Source organism: Gekko japonicus, unplaced genomic scaffold (assembly GCF_001447785.1).
Source record: "Gekko japonicus isolate JY-2015 unplaced genomic scaffold, Gekko_japonicus_V1.1 scaffold1769, whole genome shotgun sequence".
Lineage (NCBI taxonomy): Eukaryota > Metazoa > Chordata > Lepidosauria > Squamata > Gekkonidae > Gekko > Gekko japonicus.
In genome coordinates this window covers 107,559-130,201 of record NW_015170940.1, presented here as the reverse complement: position 1 = coordinate 130,201, position 22,643 = coordinate 107,559, and the positions used below count along the sequence as shown (strand labels likewise).

The 22,643-nt window shown below is 44.3% G+C and overlaps 1 protein-coding gene across 1 annotated transcript in view; it reads left to right on the top strand.

Annotated features, from left to right (window-relative positions):
- The window catches only part of CACNA1A (calcium channel, voltage-dependent, P/Q type, alpha 1A subunit), a 345,585-nt gene that overhangs the window by 251,927 nt on the left and 71,015 nt on the right, over positions 1-22,643 (top strand). The window contains exons 25-26 of the mRNA XM_015418872.1: positions 7,931-8,027; positions 10,325-10,485. Coding sequence (XP_015274358.1) covers positions 7,931-8,027; positions 10,325-10,485 — 258 coding nt within the window. The remainder of the gene's footprint in view (positions 1-7,930; positions 8,028-10,324; positions 10,486-22,643) is intronic.

Genomic DNA, 22,643 nt, shown 5'->3' with positions numbered 1-22,643 from the left:
TATATATATATATATTTAAAATACAAATGCTCAAAGAAAATTCCAATAAAATAGTTGCTTAGTCCAGAATTCAATATATTAACAACAGGTTCAGGTAGCTTCCTCTTTCTTTGCAATCTATCTTTTCCTACTTTCCTCTCATCTTTCCCTTTTCTCAATAGAATAAATGTGCTTAAGGTAGAAGCAAATAGTATTAAGGTAGTCGGAGTTCCTTATACGGTCACTTAGTATATGTGATGCTCTCATTTTAGTATGTGTCTGTGTCATACATGGAGGTCAGTGCTGGAATTTCTTCCAACAGTTCACTACTGAAGAGAAAGTTTTCAAACATCATGCTTCTCACAGATAGTGAGCTGAGGCACGCGTTTTGAAAAGCATGTGGTACAGCTGCCCCAGGACTGGACTGTTTCAGAATGCTCTTGGAATCCCTCCCCCCATGCCAATAATTCTCTGTGAGGGCTTTTCCAGATGGGTTTTTTTCATTGATTCTGGCCCAATTCTGCTTCGATTTATCCCTGATTTCCATACGCATCTTTGTGACTTCAGTTTTCAGTTCTTTATTTCCCCCCAGATTTTTTTCTTGTTCTTTTGAGACCACTTTTACCCCAATCTTTTTCTGGAACCTGATTTTGAGTTGCCTTTGTCCTCTTGCATAATGTTTCTGTTTCTCCTACCTACCTCAAGCCCATTATTCAATGATTGGACTGTTGTGGTCAAACCACTCCCTCCCCCACCCATCCTGAAGACAAGTGATTTTTCTTTTTAAAAAACACTAAAATATCAATGTATTGCTGGAGAGGTGCCTTTTTCTTTGTATCTCCATGAGGGAAGGGAATAGAGACTTTTAAAAAAATGAAAGCTGGAAATCCAGACAACCTACTGACCCTATTTTTACAACGCTCCAGTGATATATCAATATTTTAGTGCCTTTTTTTAAAGGGAGGGTGCTGTGATGCCACCTATGACAACAGCACCCGCCTTGGAAAATCCTCACTATTGACAGCATGTGTGGAAGAAAATAAACAGACTCTACAACTGAGAAAATGCTGAGGGAGGGCAGATGTGTGGAAGAACCATACCAAATCCGATTCTAGTGCTTGTGGATCAACTGCCAAGAAAATCAGGAGTAAGTCAAGCATGTGGAAAAGCTCTGAGTAGAAAACTAACACATAATAGAGAAGGCTAGGCTAGAATACTTTTCCTTGAAGCACTAGCTTTCCATACACAACCACTTTTTGATATGGAGAGCATTGAAACATTCCAGGTCCCCCTCCTGCATTCTGTAGTGGTACCAGTCCCCCAAATACTTTATCACATGCTTTTTCTGAATGTTTTAATTGGCTCCTCATCTCACAAGTACCAATAAATCAAGTTCAAATTGGTAACATTCTATAACCAGAATACCCTGGTAGTATTTTTTGCCAATGCCTTTGAGGACATATTGACTTTTTCTGCCTCAGAAGTAGAATGGTTCTGTAGATGTTCTTTGATGTCTATGTTGCTTTTTATTCTGCAGCAATTCTGTGATAAGCTTCCTGTATTTATCTCATTCTGGTAGGTCTGTAGAATGTTGATTGTGCAAAGCTGCTACACTTCCCCATTGCTCTTCACAGTGGTGTGAATTCCTGTAGCAGAAATAGCATTATGTGTCGGTGCTGTTATGATTGGACAGCTCCTTCCTTTACTAGTTTTCCTACTTGAGAAATAAACCAGTGCAAACAAAAATATTTACTTTTCATTTTTTTTATTTATGAATTTAACAAAAAACATTTTTATGCTAACTTTCCACCCAATAAGGGCCCCCAAGGTAACACACATAAAAACATTCAAACATTCGAACAATTAAAATAACATTTTAAATAATAAAATAATTAAATAAAAACACATAAACAACACTGGAACCATGGAGAAGGGCCAAGAACTGTTATTGGGTATATGCAGGCCTGTAGCTACAGTGGGGCATCTCGGGGCCCGGCCCCCTGATTTACTGCCAAGGCCCCCCCGACTTCCCGTCCAGGCGCTCCCTTGGGGGGGGTGCAGGAGTGTGTGCGTGGTGCCCCCTGACTTATTTAAAGGCACCCCCACATTTAAAAATCCTGGCTACCGGCCTGGGTGTATGCCAAACAAAACAAAGTCTTAACCTACTGCTGGAAGACACTGATAAAAGGAGCCAGTGCTGGGTAGTGGTTAAGAGTGATGGACTCTAATCTGGAAAACCGGGTTTGATTCCCTACTTCTCCACCCACCTGAAGTCTGCTGAGTACCTTGGGTCAGTCATGGTTCTCTCAGAACTCTCTCAGCCGCACCTACCTTACAAGGTGCCTGTTTTGGGAAGGGAATGTCGCTTTGAGACTCTTTAAGGTGGAAGAAAGTGGTGTATAAAAACCTACTCTTCTTCTTCCTTATGAATCTCCCTGGGGAGGGAGTTCCAAAGTGTTGGTGCCATGACTGAGAAAGCCTTTTCTCAAGTTGCCACTCATTTAGTCTCTGATGGCGGGGGCAACAAAATCAGGGCCTCCAAAGATGACCAGGGTAGGTTCATATGGGAGAAGGTGGTCATTAAGGTATATTGGTCCTAAGCCATACAGGGCTTTAAAGATCAATACCAGCACAATGAATTGAGCCCAGAAGCAAATTGGAAGCCAGTGTAGATGGAACAAAACCGGCGTGATATGGTCCCTATGACCCACTCCAGTCAACACTCTGTCAACAGCATTCTGTACCAACTGTAGCTTCTAGGCATTGTTCAAGGGCAGCCCCACAGAGTGCATTGCAGTGATCTAATCCAGATGTTACCTGAGCATGCACCATAATGGCAAGATCTTTTATGTGACTGCACAGTCTGAAGGAGAGGACTAAGAAATTTAAGTATTATATGTTGAGACTGGGAAACAAGGTGATCTAAGTGAGGCTGGAGATGTGGGCAAGGTAGTGTCAGGTAGCATACAAGGAAACACACAATGAAGTTCAAAGCAGAGTTACATGTGTCCATTAATGTCAATCCTGTTTAGGATTGTGCCCACTCTTGTAAAAATGCTATCTTGTTTAAACTGCTGTAAGGGAACCCTACACAGATGTACCCCCCCCCCCCCAAGTCTCTGCGTAACACTGGCCAAATCTGTTCTTCCTTACTGTGTGGCTCAACTATAAAATACAGGTTCTGTTTAAACCTTTTGTGTGAGATGCTGATGAAGGGCTTAGAGTTCTTTATCTTTTCATTCCCTTTCTGCATTCTGAGATATATACAGTTCATAGTTTGGTAAATGCTGTTGGCTGAATGAAAGCTGCTTGTGAAAAATACTTTATATATTTATTAAATTAGATTTTTAAACCACCCTCCCCTGTAAACCGGGCTCAGGGCACTGTACAAAAAAAAGGCATATGTTAATTAGCAAAAGAAGCAATAAAATGCAGTAAAATACAATAGCAACCTAATAAGATGACGCTAAGGGTGCGGTCAGACACTGTGGTGAGAGTGGGTTAAACTGCTCCAGTTCGAACCGGATTATATTTGATCAGGATAATTGCAATCACACTTACCTCCCTTATCCCGCCTCACCGTGCAGTCACATTGCTTCCCAGTGTCTACACTACCGATGCGCGGGAGCGTGCGTCAGCGGGTTTTTAATTTTTTTCTCAGTTTGTGCATGCGCATAGGCACCCCTCTGTAGAATGGGGGGAACTATCATGGTGCATGCGCAGAACTACCAGGGTGAATCAATCCAACCCCTCCAACAAAAGACTTCAGTGAGATCCCGAACTCATCTAAACTCTAAAACAAGTGACCGTTTAAATGTCGGTTTTCTAAACACGGAGAGCTCCGCCTATGCGCACACTGCCAACGCATTTAAAAAATTGCGAGCGAAAAGCGGAAGCCTTGGGCAGCTTTTGAGCGGCGAGGGGGTTTAAACCAGAAGTGGACTGGCACTGGAGGAGTGATCACACAGGGGGGAAATGCGGCTTTAAACAGGAGAGCTGAGAAAACATCACTTTGGGACCTGGTAACAAAATACTCTGGGTTAAAGCGGTTTTGAGCTGGAAACCTACAGCTGGGGATGGGAGGCAGATGTTGACCATGTGATCGTGCATATAAAATCTGTTGCTGAAGCGTAAAAACACCAGATCAAATGGCGCATCTGAATGCACCCTAAGACTACCAATTATGCCACTGCTCTGCGGGGGAGGGGAGGCTGGAAGACAGAAACACTAGACAGATGAAGACTGTCACTGTCCTCAACCAAATGCCGGCAGAACACCTCTGCCTTACAGGCCCTGCGGAATTGCATCAGATCCCACAGGGCCCAGATGTTATTCAGCAGAGAGTTCCACCAGGTTGGGGCCAGAGCGGAAAACCCCCTGGCCCTGGTCGAGGACAGCTGGATTTCTCTTGGGCCAGGGACCACCAGTAAGTTCTTATCTGTTGAGCCCAATGCTCTCCAGTAGTATATCAGAAGAGGCAGTCCCGAAGGCACGTGGTTCCCAGAATATTTAGGGCTTTAGTGGTTAATCTATATGAAGACACATTGTTGCTGCAAAGAAGTCTCTAAGACTAAGAAATATCTCACTGTTAAGAACCGAGAATGTATGAAAATAAGCATCAAGAATACTCTGTAGTGTCTTAAAAATATTATAACCAGTGGATTTCTGGTTTTTGGTGGCACAATGGCGGACACAACCCTGGTTAGCTCCGGGGATTCCGATCCGAACACCAGCGGATAGGGGGGGTAATTGTCCGCTACCCCCCCGGAGCCCTTGTGTTTGGGCTCCTAGCCATGGGGCTTTTGAGGGATTGCCTCTTTTCCGGCTCGATGCCAGTGGATCGAGGCTTCCCTCCGCCCTGAAGGTCCTACCGCTATGCAACCACATGGCTCTAGAGTCGCTGACTGGGACAAGTGCATGAAGATCAGGCGTTTTACACGTACCTGAGGTGGGTCCTAGAACCAACGATGAACTGTGAGTAGTGGTGAAAGCAAAACACCAAGTTTCGGCTAGAAAGCCCCTCTGATTTAAGAGAACTGGGGAGGGAACTCTCAGACGTGATATCCAAGCAGATAATTTTAAAAAGAGGGCGCCGGATGTAAAGGCCATAGAACTGATTTAAGAAGCACACAAGAGCGCAGCAAAGCGTTTTGGTGAAAAACAGAGACTTTAGCAGACTTTTCTAAAAGTAAACAATCCTCAAAAATGGTGAGGCGGAGAGGCGAGAAAGAGAAACCATTGCAGCTCAAGCCTCCTTCGGGAAGTAGAAGCCCGAGACCGGAAGCTACCAATGAGCTTTCACAGCTATTAGCAGAATCATTGCGCCTTCTGCTGGACCAGATGACAAACATCAATCAGCAACTGACTACTTTGAACCAGAACTTTGCTGCACAACAACTGGAACTGAATTAAACCAAGAAATTAACAGAGCAAACAGCAGAAACACTGAAGGAAGCTAATGCCAAATCTAAAAGGGTGAAAAAGCGTGTACAGGAGTTGGAAAAGAAAACAATTACTGACGAATCTCAGCTTTTGCAACTACAAATGGAAAAAGCAAGCTTTATCCTGAGATTCCAAGCGGTTCCTGAGACAAAAGGAGATAATCTAAAACAAGTATTGGGTGATTTACTTGCACCAGTGGCAGATTTGAAAATGGAATATCTTCAAAGCGAAATGGATGTGGTCTACAGATCATATTCGGACTATATTAAGAAAAATAATCTGCCTGGAGAAATAGTGGTTAGATTCTCTAAAAGACATGCGAGGGACCAAATCTTGAAAACAACATCAGGAATACCCCTGAAATTAACGGTAACACCATACGGATACTAAAAGACATTCCATTTGAAATTAGAAGGAAGAGGAAGAAATTCAAAGACTTGGCACTGTTTTTACAAGCAAACAACATACAGTACAAATGGTTGGTTCCCGAAGGCCTACTCTTCAGAATAAATGGGGGAAAAAAAAGAATTGACTCTGTTAAGAAAGCAAATGAGTTCTTGAAGCAGCAACTGGGAAGGTCCGGAGAAGACAACAAAGATGAAGACCAGGATAAAGAAAGCAGTGAAAACTGCAGCCCCCAAAAGAGATTATGATTTGAGGAATAGAAATGCTAAGAAATGAGATGCGGAGGAACTCTGAATTCCACCTTTAAGAAGCTACATTTAAGTTTGATGCTTTTGTGATTGCCTTAAACAGTAATTTATATCAGGTTTGGGGGAATATTGGCAAGAGTTAAACATTCAAACTCATTGTATTAATAATAGATTAGATTAATCATTTTGTAAGCTTATGTAATGATCTTCACTACTTGGGTTTTTAGTGGTTAACTTTGCTTTCTCCTGTAGATATTAGATTCCCTTTCCTATTTTCTTTGTAGTTTATAAAAAAGCAATAAAAATCCCCTTTGGGGGGCCAAAAAAAATATTATAACCAGTAAATACAATAAAATTTACCTCAGCTTTCTCATCCCCTGCCTATCCTTAACACAGCCATGCCTGTTAAATAAACCTATTATTTCAGATTGAACTTTATAGTCTCAAGTGCCATTTTCAATAAAGGGGTTAACAGGAGGGCTTCTGCTTTTCCACAGAAAGTCTTTTGTAAACCACATTCATTTACACACTGTTAGGGGCTGCTCAGTCACAGCAGGGAACTAAAAATAATTTTGGCGGGAAAATCTGCATCACATTAAAACAAGCAGCAGGTGTCCGTCATATTCTTCACAGCAACAATGTGTCTTCATATAAATTCATTTAACTACGGTAACTTAGTTTCCTGGAGGCAAGCATTTTCTTCTAGTTCTTATTTCCCTCCCTGTGAGATTATAGTGTTCCTTTCTACTCTGGAATTGTCTAAAACCGTTTTCTTTTTCACAAACCAGGGGTCCTTTCAGAGACGATGTCACTGAATAACTGAGTAGGAAATATTCTCTGTTTCCTAGAAGCATTATTCCTTTTCTACTTGGCTAGACTGGCAGTTTCAGCCTACTGACCAACCTCTCCTGCCAAACCTGATCCTCAGTTCTTGACACTGTGAATAAACAGTTTTCAGCTTGGTTGACACTTAAATTGAAATTTATTATTTATTTAAGTTCCTATTTTGAACTTTTCCTCATATTTTATAGTATACAGTAAGGGCAGTGAGTCTGGAATTGTAGCCTACAACCCAGGCAGGGATGTAGCAAAGACTGAGAGTAGAAAGATATGGGAGCTGATTTCAGTACTTTGTATAGATACTTTGGAGCTACATATTAGTTGGTACAAATAAATGCCCTAAAGAGTGTCACATTGCTCTTCACACCCTGATACAACTTCAAGTGGCAGCCCCTTCCACGTCTCTGGGGGACTCAGAAAGAATGGACAATAAATTAATTAGAAAGGCTGTATCTAGTAGCACTCAAGACATAATCCCCTTAGAAAGCATCACAGATCAACCAAGCTGTTTTCTAATATGAGGGATACATGCTACAAGACTGAATGTGGCGTTTTTCTGGCCTTTTAAGAAATCCCCCACAGGATATTTTGATGCCATTAGATCAAAGCATTTCTCAGGTTGACTAGGTGAAGGGAGAGGTAATGAAAAGGCATTCTAATAGTTACAGTAGCAGACGGAAGTAGAAGACTAAAAACACAAACCGGAAGAGTGAAAAGAATGGATTGCTAACTGGAACTGTAGGTAGGACAAACAAAGCAGAACTGCCTCTGGGATGACATCTTAGTTCAGAAAACAAATAGGCTTAGCATAAATAAAATGGAGCATATTTTAAGGAATGTGGATGACAAAAAGGGTAAAGTAACATAAGGAGTGCTCAGTGGCATTCTGAAATGTTGTGCCAATAAATGGCTGCTGATTATGGGTTCCTTTGGCAGTCAAATTCTGGACCAGTGCAAAGATGTAGGCCTCACTGTTTTTTCCTGCTCTTTTGCCCCCACCCAACATATCTCTACAGAGGCAGCAAAGGGAAAGACATCAACACCATTAAATCCTTGCGTGTCCTTCGTGTCCTCAGACCCCTCAAAACTATCAAGCGGTTGCCAAAGCTCAAGGTAAGTTCAGGGTGGCTGATGGAGAAATTAAAAAGAAGATTTGAGGTGATTTGAGTGGGTAAATAAATCAGCAGTCATTTGAAAAAGGAAGCTACATGGGTATGATTACAGTGAATAGAGATGCAGGCCCTTTTATGAAGGGGTGTGGAATTATTACTATGGAGGAAGGATTCCTGTGTTCTCTGGTGTGCATTATGTTTAACTGGGGACAAAGTTACATATATTCCAACTAACCTTATTTGCCAGAGACTGTCTATATTTTCTGGTACTTGTTCTTGGTAAATTACCATGCCTATTTTGCCTTTTGGGGAATGTTGGGATGCTTATTGATGTGAAGACATCTTCAGATGTTGGCCCCCTTCCTTGTGTCTCTAGAAATGAAATCCTTGAGTGGAGAGGGGCAACTGCACTTTAATAGGCATGCATGTAGATGATTGTGCATGCACACAAAATTCCAGAGCACTGTTTCCCTTCCATCCCTCAGTCTCACAACTGTCTATCTACGTAGATGGTAACATTCCGTATTTTAAAAAATAAAATAAAATTTAGGATGAAGATATTAACTGACAAATTAGATTTGAATCTGAATCCTTGAAGAAATCTGATAGGGATTCTTAGGAGTAAATAGCTGTTGCCATGGGAGGGGTGTGTGATTTGAATCAGGGCTGTAGTGTGGAGTGAGAGGAATTTTAACTCGGCATTATTTTTTGGACCTGAGCTCCCCTTTCTCCCCATGAGTTACTATTTGTCCTCAGTTCAGAAGTGATACGGGGTCTATATGGGTGCCTAAAAGCTTCCCACTTCCCAGGACAAACAGCAACTTGAGGCAGGGGCAGGGAGCAACTGAGTTGGGGAAACGGTTCTCCAATAGTACATTGCAACCCCAGTCTGAATTGCAGATGAACAAAGGGCTACTTTTTGCCATTTCAATATCCATATGAGATCCAGTCACATATTCCCCAACAACACATCCAATATACCTTCAGAAGCCAATGAAGAATAGGCTGTAACAAAGTAAATCAGAAGGGAAGTGCATTCCGTTGCGTGAGACTGGGATGTGTTTGTTTGTGTATATGCACATGTTGCAGGTCATGACCGTTCTGAGAAAAAGTGTTACAAACACATATGAACCTATTGTCATCTGTGAAATGTTAGAGGGTATGAAACACCACCTTTTACTAATAGGAATAATACAGCCTTCCTCTTCGCTGCACTTCATTGCCTGGGTGAGCTGTACCTGTTACTTTTTTCTTGTCATGTGGCTGTTAATGGCACACAAGCTCTGCAAGATAAAAAAAAATGGTAACCAGGTGAAAGCAAGTTATTCTGTTCTGAGGACACTCACTAACATTGATGTCTTTTTACCTCATAGCCAGGTGTGAGCTGATCTGTGGATATCTAAAACTGTAGATCAGGGCCATATGAACACAAAACAGATTTTCATTCAAACTTGGGGGGAAACCCCAGGTTTGCATATAAATCTGAAAATGTAAAAAACTACATTGGGGGATTTAAATCAGACAATGCATCTACCTTCTCTTCTTGTGTCAGGTGGCAGAAGGAAACCTCAGCAGAGGCTGAGAGCTGCATGAGGTAGGGAGGAAGCCTTGGTAGGCCCATTAGTGGAGATTGGGATCTGTGCAGGGCTCATTGGTAATGGGGGGAAATGCAGGACACACCAGTGGTGACTGGGGAGAAGAAATCCTTGCTGCCACCCCCCCCAAGCCAGCAAGGAGAGAGTCAGTAGTCCATGCTGCCCCCTCTGCCAAGCCAAGAACCAAGGGAGTACACACACACACGGCCACTGAGCTGGCAAACAGGGGGTTGGGCAGGGCAGCACCAAAGTCCTCACTGTCTCCCCACTGAACCAGTGATGAAGGAGTAAAACATGGGGTTGCAGCAGTCCTTGCTACCCCCCTCCCCACAGAGCCAACAACCAGGGAGTCATGTGGGGAGGTGTGGCAGTTCTCAGTGCCACCTGACAAGCTGGCAGTGAGGGAGTCGGAGGGGAGAAGCCACAAGAACCCTGGCAATGTAAGATGGGAGCTGAGCCTGGAGACAGCAGTGGTGGTAGGAGTGGCCAGGAGCTGTGCCAGCCCAGCAGCAGCAGTGATGGGGGAGGGGAGGAATTCCCCCCGTTGAGTATTGCAGTCCCCACTTATAAAACATAATCACTTTGAACATCAGGAGAGACTGGAAGGTAGTTGGGGGAAAGCCGATAGTTTGAAAGAACAAAATTCTTCTATGCTTAGCCACCAACCCTTATCAAAGCCCTCTGTTGTTGTTTTTTTCCCCAGGCTGTCTTTGATTGTGTGGTAAACTCGCTCAAAAATGTCCTCAACATCCTCATTGTGTATATGCTCTTCATGTTCATCTTTGCTGTGGTGGCTGTCCAGCTCTTCAAGGGCAAGTTCTTCTTCTGCACTGATGAGTCCAAGGAGTTTGAAAAGGATTGCAAGTATGTAGATTCCATCTGTCAGCTGCTATTCTGTATCTGGGACCACCATCCTGGGTATGAGAGGATGAGGACCCCAGATCTAACCTGTGCACACTGTCACAGTCCTGTGCGATTTGTGTGTTCTTCTGTCTTCCCACAAATTTTGTTCCCACTTCAGATTGAACCGCTTTAGCCTTCTCACCTGCGCTGTTACTGTGAACACAGACTGCCTGGGGAGGAGCTATCTGGCCTGTTGCAGACTACATTTCTATGTGCTCTTCCACAGCAGGCAAATAGTTCCTTTCCCAGACCATTTGTGTTCAGGGTAACAGTGCAGGAAGTAAGGCTGTAGCTCTTCTGCACATGTACTGTGGTCCAATCTGGAGAAGGAACAGAACAGTGAATGCAGAAGGAGAGGAGGACACACAGATTACATATGGCTGTGAAAGAGTACATAGGTTGGGTCTTGGGTCCATATTCTTTGAAATCTATCTCATGGAAATCAACCATAATTCAGCCTGGCACAGGACATTTGTACTGATCTGTTCCTAACTTCCTGCCATTACCCATACCCAGCTCTCCAGTTTCGGTTGTTGCATTCTATTAGCGCCACTATGAAATGTTCTCCCTTTCATTCTCTTCAGTATACTTTATCCTGCAATTAATTTGAGCTCATTGTCTGATTTGATTATTTATATCTTTCTGGTGCTAAATTTAAAAAAGACAGTGCTCCAGTTTTCTCGAGATTAAATGGTCGTCCAAAATCTTTTGAAAACCTTTAGGATCTGTACTGCAATCTGAAATGTGTTCTATGGCAACACTTTTTAAGGGTTTAAAGAAAAAGAAAACTATCAGCAGTAAATGTTTTTTGTTTTGAACGTTTGTTAGTATGAAGAAGTAAGGGTCTTCATTCATCAATGGATGCTGCTAAACTGGAGCTGCGGTGGCTCAAGTGGTTAAGACACTGAACTGCAGGCTGTGGAAGGTTGGTAGTTCAGCAGTTCGAGACCCGAGTGTGCCGCATGATGGAGTGAGCTCCCGTCTCTAGTTCCAGCTCCTGCCAACCTAGCAGTTCGAAAGCAAGAAATTGCAAGTAGATAAATAGGTACCACTTCAGTGGGAAGGTAACAGCGTTCCGTGCTGTTACCTTCCCACTGCCTTGGTGCCAGCCACATGACCACGGAAATGCGGTGGCTCTTCGGCTTGGAAATGGAGATGAGCACCGCAACCCTAGAGTCGTATTCGACTGGCTTTCAAGCAAGGGAACCTTTACCTTTACCTAAACTGATAATTTTTATAAGGGAGGAGCTTAAATCCCTATGGATAAAGTGGGGAAAGCAGAATTAACTAAAGTACTAAAATGGAGGTGAATGGACTTGATGAACACAAAACGGAGAGAGAGTAAGGTTGTAGTCACACACGCCAGAAAAAACGGGGGGGTGGGGAGCAAGGCTATTTCCTCCGGAGGAATTTGACCTGCAGTTGCACGATCACAACTCCCTTCGAAGCTGCAGGCGCAGTCCCTCAGTGTGTGCCATTTTTTCCCCATGCGCTTAAATGGGGGATCGGTGAATCGCACCTCCGCACCAAGGGCTCCCTATGGAATTTGCGATGATGCGCATACTGCGAAGGGGGGGGGGAACAACAGCATGGAGTTGGGATGGCCTGATCAGACCATCCCAACGCCATGAGAGCGCACTGAAGCGATCGGACATGGTAAAGTCTGTCCATGGCCCGTTGCAACCTGTTTACTACCAGATTTTCCCCCGTGTCTTTTAACTTCGCTTCTGTGGCGGAGCAGAATGGGTTGCCGATGGCTGCAGGGTGCTTCCCAGGTGTTGTTGTCTGCTAGCGCCCTTTAAATCCGCCCAGCATTTGCACCTATGTCGGGTCTAATTGTGTGTATGATCGCAGCCTAAGGAATAATGGCACCAGTGGTGGCTACAAGAATGCAGAGAATAGGAAGAGTAATACTGCAGTGGCTGGAGAAAGCTTTTTAAGGTAACCAGAATACATGCCCAGGGTGATACAGTAGCCCAAAGTACCCTGGGTAAAGAAAAAGTCAGAGAATGGTCCGATACAGATGAAAGAGTAAAGAGTAAACACATGCCAGCCTAAGCCACAACAAAGCACCGAATCATCAGCCAGTGTCTTCTGCATTCCAGTTTGGTAATAAAAGCTCTTACTTTGATGATTCTCACAAAGGGACGGATTCCAAAAAGGAAAGGAAGCAATAGGGTAACACTGAGGGTACCTCAAGAGAGTCACTTCTGACCCTGAGAGGTTCAAAATATTTTGTATCACTTTTGTACAGTAAGGTACCCCCATTCTACCTCTTCATGCTTGTGAAATTACTCCCCTGAGACTTTTGATATTGGAGATGCTTAATTGAACTACTGTAAAATATCAGTTGCCTGGATCAAGTGAAAGGAAATATCCTTGGGAAAGCCACTGTTGAAAAAGAATGCTTTGTGAATGCTAATAAAGTGTCTTGTAGTTTTTGTTGTTCAGTCGCACAGTCGAGTCCGACTCTTCGCGACCCCATGGACTAGTAGAAGAGGATATTTGATTACAATTTATTTGGATATTTATACCATCCGTTTTTCCCCAGTGGGGACCCAAAATCACTTGCAGCAGCAGCAGCATCCTCTCCTCCATGTTATATTCACAACATCCCTTTGAGGTAGGTTAGACTGAAAGAGATGGACTGGCCCAAGATCACTGAGCAAGCTTCCATCATTGCAGAGTGGGGATTGGAACTTGGGTATCTTCTTCATGGTCTCTGTGCATCACACCTCTGAGATATAATGCCCAAAGACAGCCTGGCAGCAGGGGTGTCGCATAGCAGCATAGCACGTGGCCAGGCAGGTGGGTAAGGACTTGTGCAGACTCTCTCAAGTTGAACAGACTTTATTTCCACAAGGCACAAGGCACAAATGCAGGGTACTAAAAAAGATAAGATCTAGGTGCACTAAGTAAAATAAACAACAAGACAGTTGCTAACTAAAGAACAAAGTTGGAGTCCAGTGGCACCTTTAAAACCAAGCTTCTATGTGCATGCACACTTCTTCGGATACACTGAAACAGAGGCCGCCAACCATTCCATATAGGTAAAGGGTGGGGGTGGGGGTTGCCAGGAAGGGCTAATTATTTATTTATTGGATTTATAAACCACCCTCCCCCACATGGGCCCAGGGTGGTGAACAACAAATACCCTTATAATTAATTTATACCCAACATAGTTTAAAGAGTCCAGATGCATATGTCATTAAAAATTGGTTAGCAATGGGGGGGGGGGGCACAAGTAGTTAGCCTTGCCTAGAGTGCAAAAAAGCCTGGCACCGGCCCTGCAAATGCCAGAACTGGCTTCTGAGCCTGGAGCCACTTCGCTTGACTCACCGGACCACAGTCAATCACAGGGTGCACCATCCTCACCCTTACCATGTCCGATACAGCTCACTGACTCTGAGGAGGACATGGACTTGACCCAAGTCTCCTGATCCTCCAGTGTCAAGAGTCTTCGCTCGGGCTGGGGAGGCCATAATTTTCCACAACCCTCCCTCCACCGTTCATCCATCGATGACCGGGACAGATACTCAGGATCGCCTCTTCCTCCGCCAGTTCCCTGGGACGAACACCAATGGCATTACCTTTATGGGGCATACCCATTGTCGGCCAACATGCCCTGGCTTCCGCCCTGTATGCCAATGGATTGGGACTGACAATCCATGTCTTCTCGACTCCCTGCTCCAACACCGGAATACCTGCTGCCCCAGCCATCGATATCGATGGACAAGTGCCCTAAACAGACACCTGTAACAAGGAAGGTGGCTCCATCAGTACCAACCCTATCAGTACCGATGCTACCGGTCAAATTCTCAGACCCTTCAGATCAGTCCAACTTGTCCGATGCTTCGCCGCATTCAGATAATGAGAGCCCCGAGGATCTGGCTGGCTCCTCCCCACTGCAGAAGGTGTTGGAGGATCTCCCAATATCTCCTTCAGAGGATTTAAAGTCTTATGGGGAGTTGATTAAGAGAATGGCAAATACCCTGACTCTGTCGATGGTCCAACCTCCTCCAGCCGTTACTGATTCAGTTTTTTATATTGTCCAGATGAATACTTTGACAACCATCACCCTCCCCATGACTTCAGTCTTGCTGCAAGCAGCAAAAGCCCCCGGCTCCATCCGGCCTCCACTTCCATCTCCAGCCGTAGAATCGACCATATGTATAAGGTACAGGAGACGGGTGCTGAGTTCTTGTTCACTCACCCCAAACCAAATTCAGTAGTAGTGAACTCATCCTCCACAGGCAGGTGTGCTCATTCCTCACGTCCTGATAAAGTGGGAAGGAAACTAGATTCCTTTGGGAGAAAGTTTTACTCAGCTGGTGCATTGGGCATCAAAACCTCGAATTATGCTGCCTGTATGGGCAGATATCAATATGCCATCTGGGAGCAATTGGCTGAATATATCACATCCCTCCCAGAGGATCTTAACCGCCAAGCCAAGCAAATCCTGAAAGACTCTGACCTTCTACCCACCCCTTCTACTCACCTCCATCCTTACCTGCCCGCCTGGAAATGGATAACATTGGACAGGTGAGTCTTTTCTGTCATCGTGGATGGGTATCTAATAGATTTTGTCCAGGTTCCAACGTCTTCCAGTTTATCACCACTCCCCAGTCAGCCACGCTTCTGGAAGAAGTACAGAACCTCCTGCACAAAGAAGCCATAGAACCGGTTCGGCCCTCCCACCACTACGATGGCTTCTATTCCCATTATTTTATGGTCCCCAAAAAGGATGGAGGCCTCTGCCCTGTTATGGACCTCAGAAACCTCAATTCCTTCATAGCATACAAGAGATTCAGGATGTCCTTACAGAACATTCTTCCTCTTCTCAGACATGGGGCCTGGATCGCGACCCTGGACTTACAGGACACTTACTTTCATGTCATGATTCATCACAACCACAGGAAATTCTTACACTTCGCAGTAGGGGAGCAGCACTATCAGTACAAAGCCCTCCCCTTTGGACTGTCCACAGCCCCCCGAGTATTTACGAAGGTGATGGTAGTTATTGCTGCCTACCTGCATCTTTTTTTTTTTTTTACTTGACCAGATTGGGCAAAGTTTATTGTTTTTTAACAAGTTACATAGAAAAGAGCCATACATTTACAAATAGCTAGCCAAATATCTCGCTTACATCATCATGTTTGTATACAGATTCCCATTCCCCCCCTTATTTTAATTTGTATTCAGTAACATACACTATTAAACCAAGCATCTATTCCCATTATAAAACTAATTCATCAATATTCTATCTACTCTATTTCATTTTATCAATACTATACTATTATTAATCTATTTTATATCAATATAAAAACAACAGAAAAGAAACAGGCATAACTTAGCAGTTTAACTGTGCTAAAGAAGGCATATATTTCTTCTAAGTTAACCATCTAGTCCCTTTAAATATTCTTTCACATTTTTAACACTGTTAGTTTTCAAAATCCCATTAACTAGCAGGCTTAAACATAATATGTTCTATTTTCCCTACGGCTCTCCCACTATTCAATTAGGACATTACAAATACAGAGAGTAAGTTGTTTAAAATTAAAAGTCCATATTTTATAGCTTTTATTAGTCAGTCAAGACAATGCAAAAGTTGAAAATACTTTGCTTCAGGTTATATTCATAAATCAATTGGGTATCAAATAACAATGTAAATCAGGTGAAGAAACACAAAGTAAATAAACAGTTCTCAACAGCTTAAAACCTCCAGTTTTAGTAGATCTTTATCCCTTCAGCCAATTAAAGCCATGCAGACTGTCAAAGAGTGCTGCTTCCACTTATTTGTAAAGTTTGAATTTCTCTTGCATTCTTTGAAAATGTCTCATCAAAATCGTTGTTCTTTTGTGTCTTTGATTTTTGAATGTCCCATCCTCTTCTGGCCTGCCTGTGTATGAAAACAAACAGCCTTGTGTCTCGAACCCTGCATCGGCTACATTATATCCAACCAGCCCATCAAAGCAGTAGCTGAGTAAATCTCTCATTATAGATGTTGAATGGTGAAACAGGTCCTGTCGTTTTCCCTCTTGTATAGTGTCTGACGTCATCTGATTTTGTGCCTCTGTAATCTCCTCTCCAAAGCCTTCCCAAAACTCTCCCAAGGCTTCCAGAGCAGCAGTTGTAATTTTTTCTGTCAATTGGCTTTTTAACCAGTCCCAATAGTCATCTGAGAACATCAGTATATTTCCATCTGTCAAGCAATCTCTCTCCTCAAATGCAGCCGACAAAGCCATCTCACTCCCCTGAGTAAATCTCTCATTATAGATGTTGAATGGTGAAACAGGTCCTGTCGTTTTCCCTCTTGTATAGTGTCTGACGTCATCTGATTTTGTGCCTCTGTAATCTCCTCTCCAAAGCCTTCCCAAAACTCTCCCAAGGCTTCCAGAGCAGCAGTTGTAATTTTTTCTGTCAATTGGCTTTTTAACCAGTCCCAATAGTCATCTGAGAACATCAGTATATTTCCATCTGTCAAGCAATCTCTCTCCTCAAATGCAGCCGACAAAGCCATCTCACTCCCCAGCAGACACAGCAGAACAACATTCACTGTGTAACTACGCAGGCAAAGAAACTACAGCCCTCCACCATTTTAGCTCCACCAGAGCCTGTTTCCCTTTCCATAATTCCAACAAAGTTCTTTAAGTGTGAAATAAGTCTCTGTGATATTTCCCAGATAGCAGATAGAAGATTTCAAAGTGCCCCTTTGTGTTTGATGCAATAACGTTCCCGATACTCTGCCTCGCCGCCCGCCGTGGGAGTTTTCCCCTTCCCTATGCCTCTGGGAGAGATTTATAGAGGCAATCATGTATCTTTTTCTGAGCTTGACGATGATAAATAGAAGAAAGGTTACTCACAGGGTCTTCGCCAGAATAATTTGTGGCGAGGTGTGGAAACTCTTATTTGGGATTTGATGTAGCTTTCCAGCCGCGAACTCCCACAGCTGGTCCTTCGGACCTTCTGCTTCAAGACGAACTGAAACCTTCACTCGCTGTTGCCACAGACGGGGGGCTCAGTTTAAGTCTTCTGCTTCCAGTTCCTAATCCCAAGGATCTGGTGGACCCTTGTCAAATTTGGAGGAGTCCAGAAATGTCAAGAAAGTCCCCTAAAAAGACTCCAAAAGCTGGTGAGACCCAGAGCAACCTGGATACTCAACCAGTTCGCTAACCCATCGCCCCGCCTCTCCCCTACCTGCATCTTCAAGGGATACAAAGTTTCCCATACATCAACGATTGGCTACTGGTGGCAGACTCCGAAGCCATCTTCCTACAACACATAGACTCGACTCTAGAATTGCTGAACGAGCTGGGTCTATGTGTGAGCCGCGAGAAATCCATGCTTCTCCTCTCCATGAGAGTCCAGTTCATTGGTGCTATTCCGGACTCCACGGTTTGCAAGGCCTTCCTTCCCCCCAAGAGGCTGGACGACATCATAGGCCTGATCCAGCTGCTACATCAGCAAGGGGACGCCCTAGCGAGGCAACTCCAACACCTTCTGGGACTTATGGCCACCACAACTGTGGTAATCGTATTTGCCTGACTCCGCATGAGGCCACTTCAGCTGTGATTCTTGAAAAGATTTCATCCCCAGCGTCAATCCCAGTCCCAACAGTTCGCCATCCCCTCCCATGTGCTGACTTCTCTGGAATGGTGGGAGAACCCATGGAACTTGCTCGCAGGGGCACCTTTCTACCCGCCTACCCCATCCATGACCATCACTCTGGATGCGTCTCTCTGGGGCTGGGGCACACATCTCAACAGCCTGTGTGTGGGATCCACTTGGGAGACTCATGTGGCACACAAGCACATCAACTTCCTAGAACTTCTAGCTGACAAATATGCCCTCAGATCATTTCACCACTTGGTGCCCCTTCAGACAGTAGCTGTACTTACAGACAACACCATGGCGTTGTGCTACATCAATCGTCAAGGTGACACAGTATCAAGGAGTCCGTGCAGACTAGCTCTGGAGATGTGGGACAAGTGTCAGTCCCAGGGTGTTTTCCTGGTAGCGGCTCACCTTCCCGGCTCCCAAAATGTGACTGCAGACTTCCTGAGCGGGGGGGGGGGGCATTGTTACTGAATAGGAACTCAACTGGAAATATCTTCAGCTGGTGTTCGACAGGTGGGGTCAACCAGTTGTCTTTGCGACAAGACAAAACAAGGAATGCAGCCTGTTCTGCTCCGGGGGGGAATGGATCCTCTCTCTAGGGGACGGTCCCCTCTACCCATATCCCACCAGCACCTGTTCATCTTCTCCCCAATCTCCCTACTCACCAGGGTGATCCACAAAATCATGAGGGAGGCTCCAAGATGCATCCTTATGGCCCCATGGTGGCTTTGACAGCACTGGTTTCCCATCCTGCTTCACCTGTCCAAGGGCTCCTTTCTTCACTTCCCGGCAGCACCGGATCTTATCCTTGCCCAAGGGGTTCTGGTACTGTACGATGATGTACCACATCTCAAGTTAACAGTGTGGAGAATCCTGTGGCAAAGCTCAGGCACAGGATAGACCATGTGTTGCTGAACTGTCACAAGCTTTCCACTTGTAGATCCTACAATGGATAATGGAATCAATTTTTGGCCTACCTTGATTCGGTTGGGCTACCCCCTCCTCCTTCAGACCTGGTTGCTATTTTCGGCTTCCTGCTGTCCCGTCTGGACCTGGATCTCAGCCATGCTTCGCTGCACGTATATCTGGCAGCTGTCTCTGCTCACCATCCTCCAATTGAAGGTTACTTGCCAAGCAGTTTCTTTTTAAAAAAATACTTTTTATTGCTTTTCTTCCTATGCACTATAAAGACTATACCCTACAAAACTAAAACTACAAAGAGAATAACAAGAACCTTTGATAGGCTAATCAAATGCTTTAAGTATATGTCTACATGCTAAAAATTTCATTCAGTTCTTTAAAATCTAATAAAAGTGTTCAAAAAGAAAGAACATAAAGGCATTTTTGATATTACATCACCTCTGGTTGAGAATATAAATAAGTTAAATGTCAACACAGGTAATCTCAGATCTTCACTTAGGTTTCTTCTTAGCTTTGATTTTCTTCTTTTGACGGGAGATTTACTTTAAAAGTTTTAAAGTAAGAGTTCTGCTTTAAATAGAGAGTCAGTCTTTTATTTCTTCTCCTTACAGTTGAATATAAGTCCTTCTGGAAAAATCCATCTGTATTGGACATTGTTCTTTTGGAGGAATGCTGTAATATTTCTGTACTGCTTCCTTTTCTTGCGTATTTCAAATGGGACATCTTTCAATATTTTATCTCCTCTTCTTGAATTTTAACTGTTGTCGCTGTAGATGCTTTAAGTATTGAGTCTTTTATTGATCTTTTTGCAAATCTTACAGAAATTTCCCCTGGGAGATTATTTTTTACCAAGCAGTTTCTTAAAGGGCTCATCCGCCTCTTTCCTCCGTCCCGTCACCCCACGCCAGCTTGGGACTTACCATTGGTGTTGACCAAGCTTTCTGGAAAGCCGTTCGAACCTATGGTGATGTGCAGCTTGCAGCTTCTTTGCTGGAAAACGGCTTTTCGTTGCTATTACATCTGCTAGGAAAGTGAGCAAACTGTCAGCCGTTTGCTGTGATCCCCCCTACCTGGCGTTCCACCAAAGTGGTGTCTCCTTGGCTCCTGATGTGTCATTCCTGCCCAATTTTAGTATTGCCCAAGGTAGTCTCGGGGTTTCACTTGCATGCAGACATCGTTCTTCCAATGTTTTTCCCAACTCCGAAGGATGATACTGAATGTCACCTCCACACCCTAGATGTGAAGAGAGTCCTGCTCTTTTACCTGGACAGGACTAAGGCTTTTCGGAAGTCTCCAGCCTTTTTTGTCTCCTATGCTGTACCTGTGCTTGGACACAAACTTTCATCGCAACATCTGTCCAAGTGGATTGTGGAGGCGATCAAGTTTTGCTACCTGCTGGCCAAGAAGTCACTCCTGGGACCGTTTCATGCGCATTCCACCCAAGCTGTGGCCACATCCACACCACTCCATGACATCTACAATGCAGCGACCTGAGCAGCCCCTCACACATTTTGTGAGGCATTATGCCCTGGATGTGCATCTTCATCAGCGAGATGTGGTGGGATGGTCTGTGTTGCAGACGATGTGTGTCTAAGGACCTTCCAGCATAGGTGTCTTTTTGCTTGTTACTCTCCCAGGGGTGTGATGCACAGAGACCACGAAGAAGATAAACAGGTTACTTACCTGTAACTGATGATCTTCGAGTGGTCATCTGTGCATTCACACCACCCGCCCTCCTTCCCCTCTGCTGTCAGTCCCTTTTTTCTCTTTGCTCTGAGACTGATGGCAGCGGTCAGAAGGAACTGGCGGTGTTGTTGTGCCCCTCCTGCAGTCATGCACACTGGAGCCCTGCACATGGCTTGGGAACAGGCGTGAAAAGCCCTTTTGCTTTTGATTATACTGATCAGGGTCGGCGCAGGTGCACTATATCCCAGAGGTGTGAATGCACCGATGACCACTCGAAGATCATCAGTTACAGGTAAGCAACATGTTTTTTCCCAGATCTTAGTCCAACACTCTAACCACTATACCCAGCTGAACCCTAACAAGATGACACCTCTTGAGAAAATCCATGTGGAAGCAGACTTTTGTGGAATATTCTGGGATTCTCTTTCAAGTGACAGCCTGGAATCATCAAGGACTATGCAGAACAGGATCATGTTATGTGATCTGTTAAAACTGATAGGGTAAAGGAAGTGAACTGCCCTGATAAGGTTAGAGTACAACTTTCCTTGGTGATGCTCTTTTCAAAAGTCCAGAGGCAGAAGAACATGTAAGCTCTAGACTGCAGTCCTAGAAGTTCCTTGTGTAAGGTGGCTTCCACACAGGGTTTTTGTGGTTTCCATTACTGGTGCAGCTGCAGCTAAAGCCCAGCAGCAATGCAGCCTTCACATGGCAGGTTTCCCCAGTTTCTATGCCCCAGTCCCCCAGAAGTGGTCACCACCCCCTGTCCTGGGCCAGAAGGGATTTTTGCCATTTTAAAATATCAGCACAAGAATATATCTATGTACTGTTGTATATCTATGTACTGTTGTAACAGGTCCTCTGAATTCCCAGGTGTTTTTTTTTTAAGTCAGTATCTAGCTTCTTCCCCTGAGTAGATATGCTTTTTTCCTTATACCTCTGGAAGGAAAGAGGCTACCGACTTTTTAAAGAGAATGATAGTTGAGAATTCAAAGAACTTGCTACACCTATTGGTATAGTGATATGATGATATTCTAGTGCCGATTTTTTAAAAAATGCCCCCAGTGGTGAAGGAAGAAATGGCTGCTGTGGAGACAGGTGTCGGGTAAATGACTTCCATGTGGGCCAGAAAATCTGAATTTTCCCACGCACACAGCAGCCGTTGAAGCTTTACTGGAATCTTTCCCAAGACTTGGAAGCAAATCCGGTTTGAAAAAGATTGGAGAAAAGCTGGGGAAACCCCAGTGGGCACACAAATGTACCATGATGCTGTGAGGAAGCAGGAAAAATAAACCCTGCTTCCCAAAAGCACTGAACTCAGAGCAGATAACCTGTGTGGAAATGGCTTATGTTTGAATATAACCTGTGTGGAAATGGCTTACGTTTGAGTATACAGCATGGTCAAAGCAATGGTATTCCCAGTAGTCATGTATGGCTGCGAGAGTTGGACTATAAGGAAGGCCGAGCGCCGAAGAATAGATTCTTTTGAACTATGGTGCTGGAGAAGACTCTTGAGAGTCCTTTGGACTGCAAGAAGATCAAATCAGTCAATCCTAAAAGAAATCAACCCTGACTGTTCCCTGGAAGGCCAGATAATGAAACTGAAGCTCAAATACTTTGGTCACCAAATGAGAAGGGAGCACTCACTGGAGAAGACCCTGATGCTGGGAAAGATTGAAGGTCAAAGAAGACGGGGATGGTAAAGGATGAGATGGTTAGACAGTGTCATAGATGCAACGAACATGAAATTTAGTCAACTTCAGAGGACGGCCGAAGACAGGAGGGCCTGGCATGATCTGGTCCATGGGGTCGCAAAGAGCTGGACTCAACTGTGGAACTGAACAACAAACAGCAGCATAATCCTGTGAGATTTGGAAGGTGACATGGAGCAGGCTTTC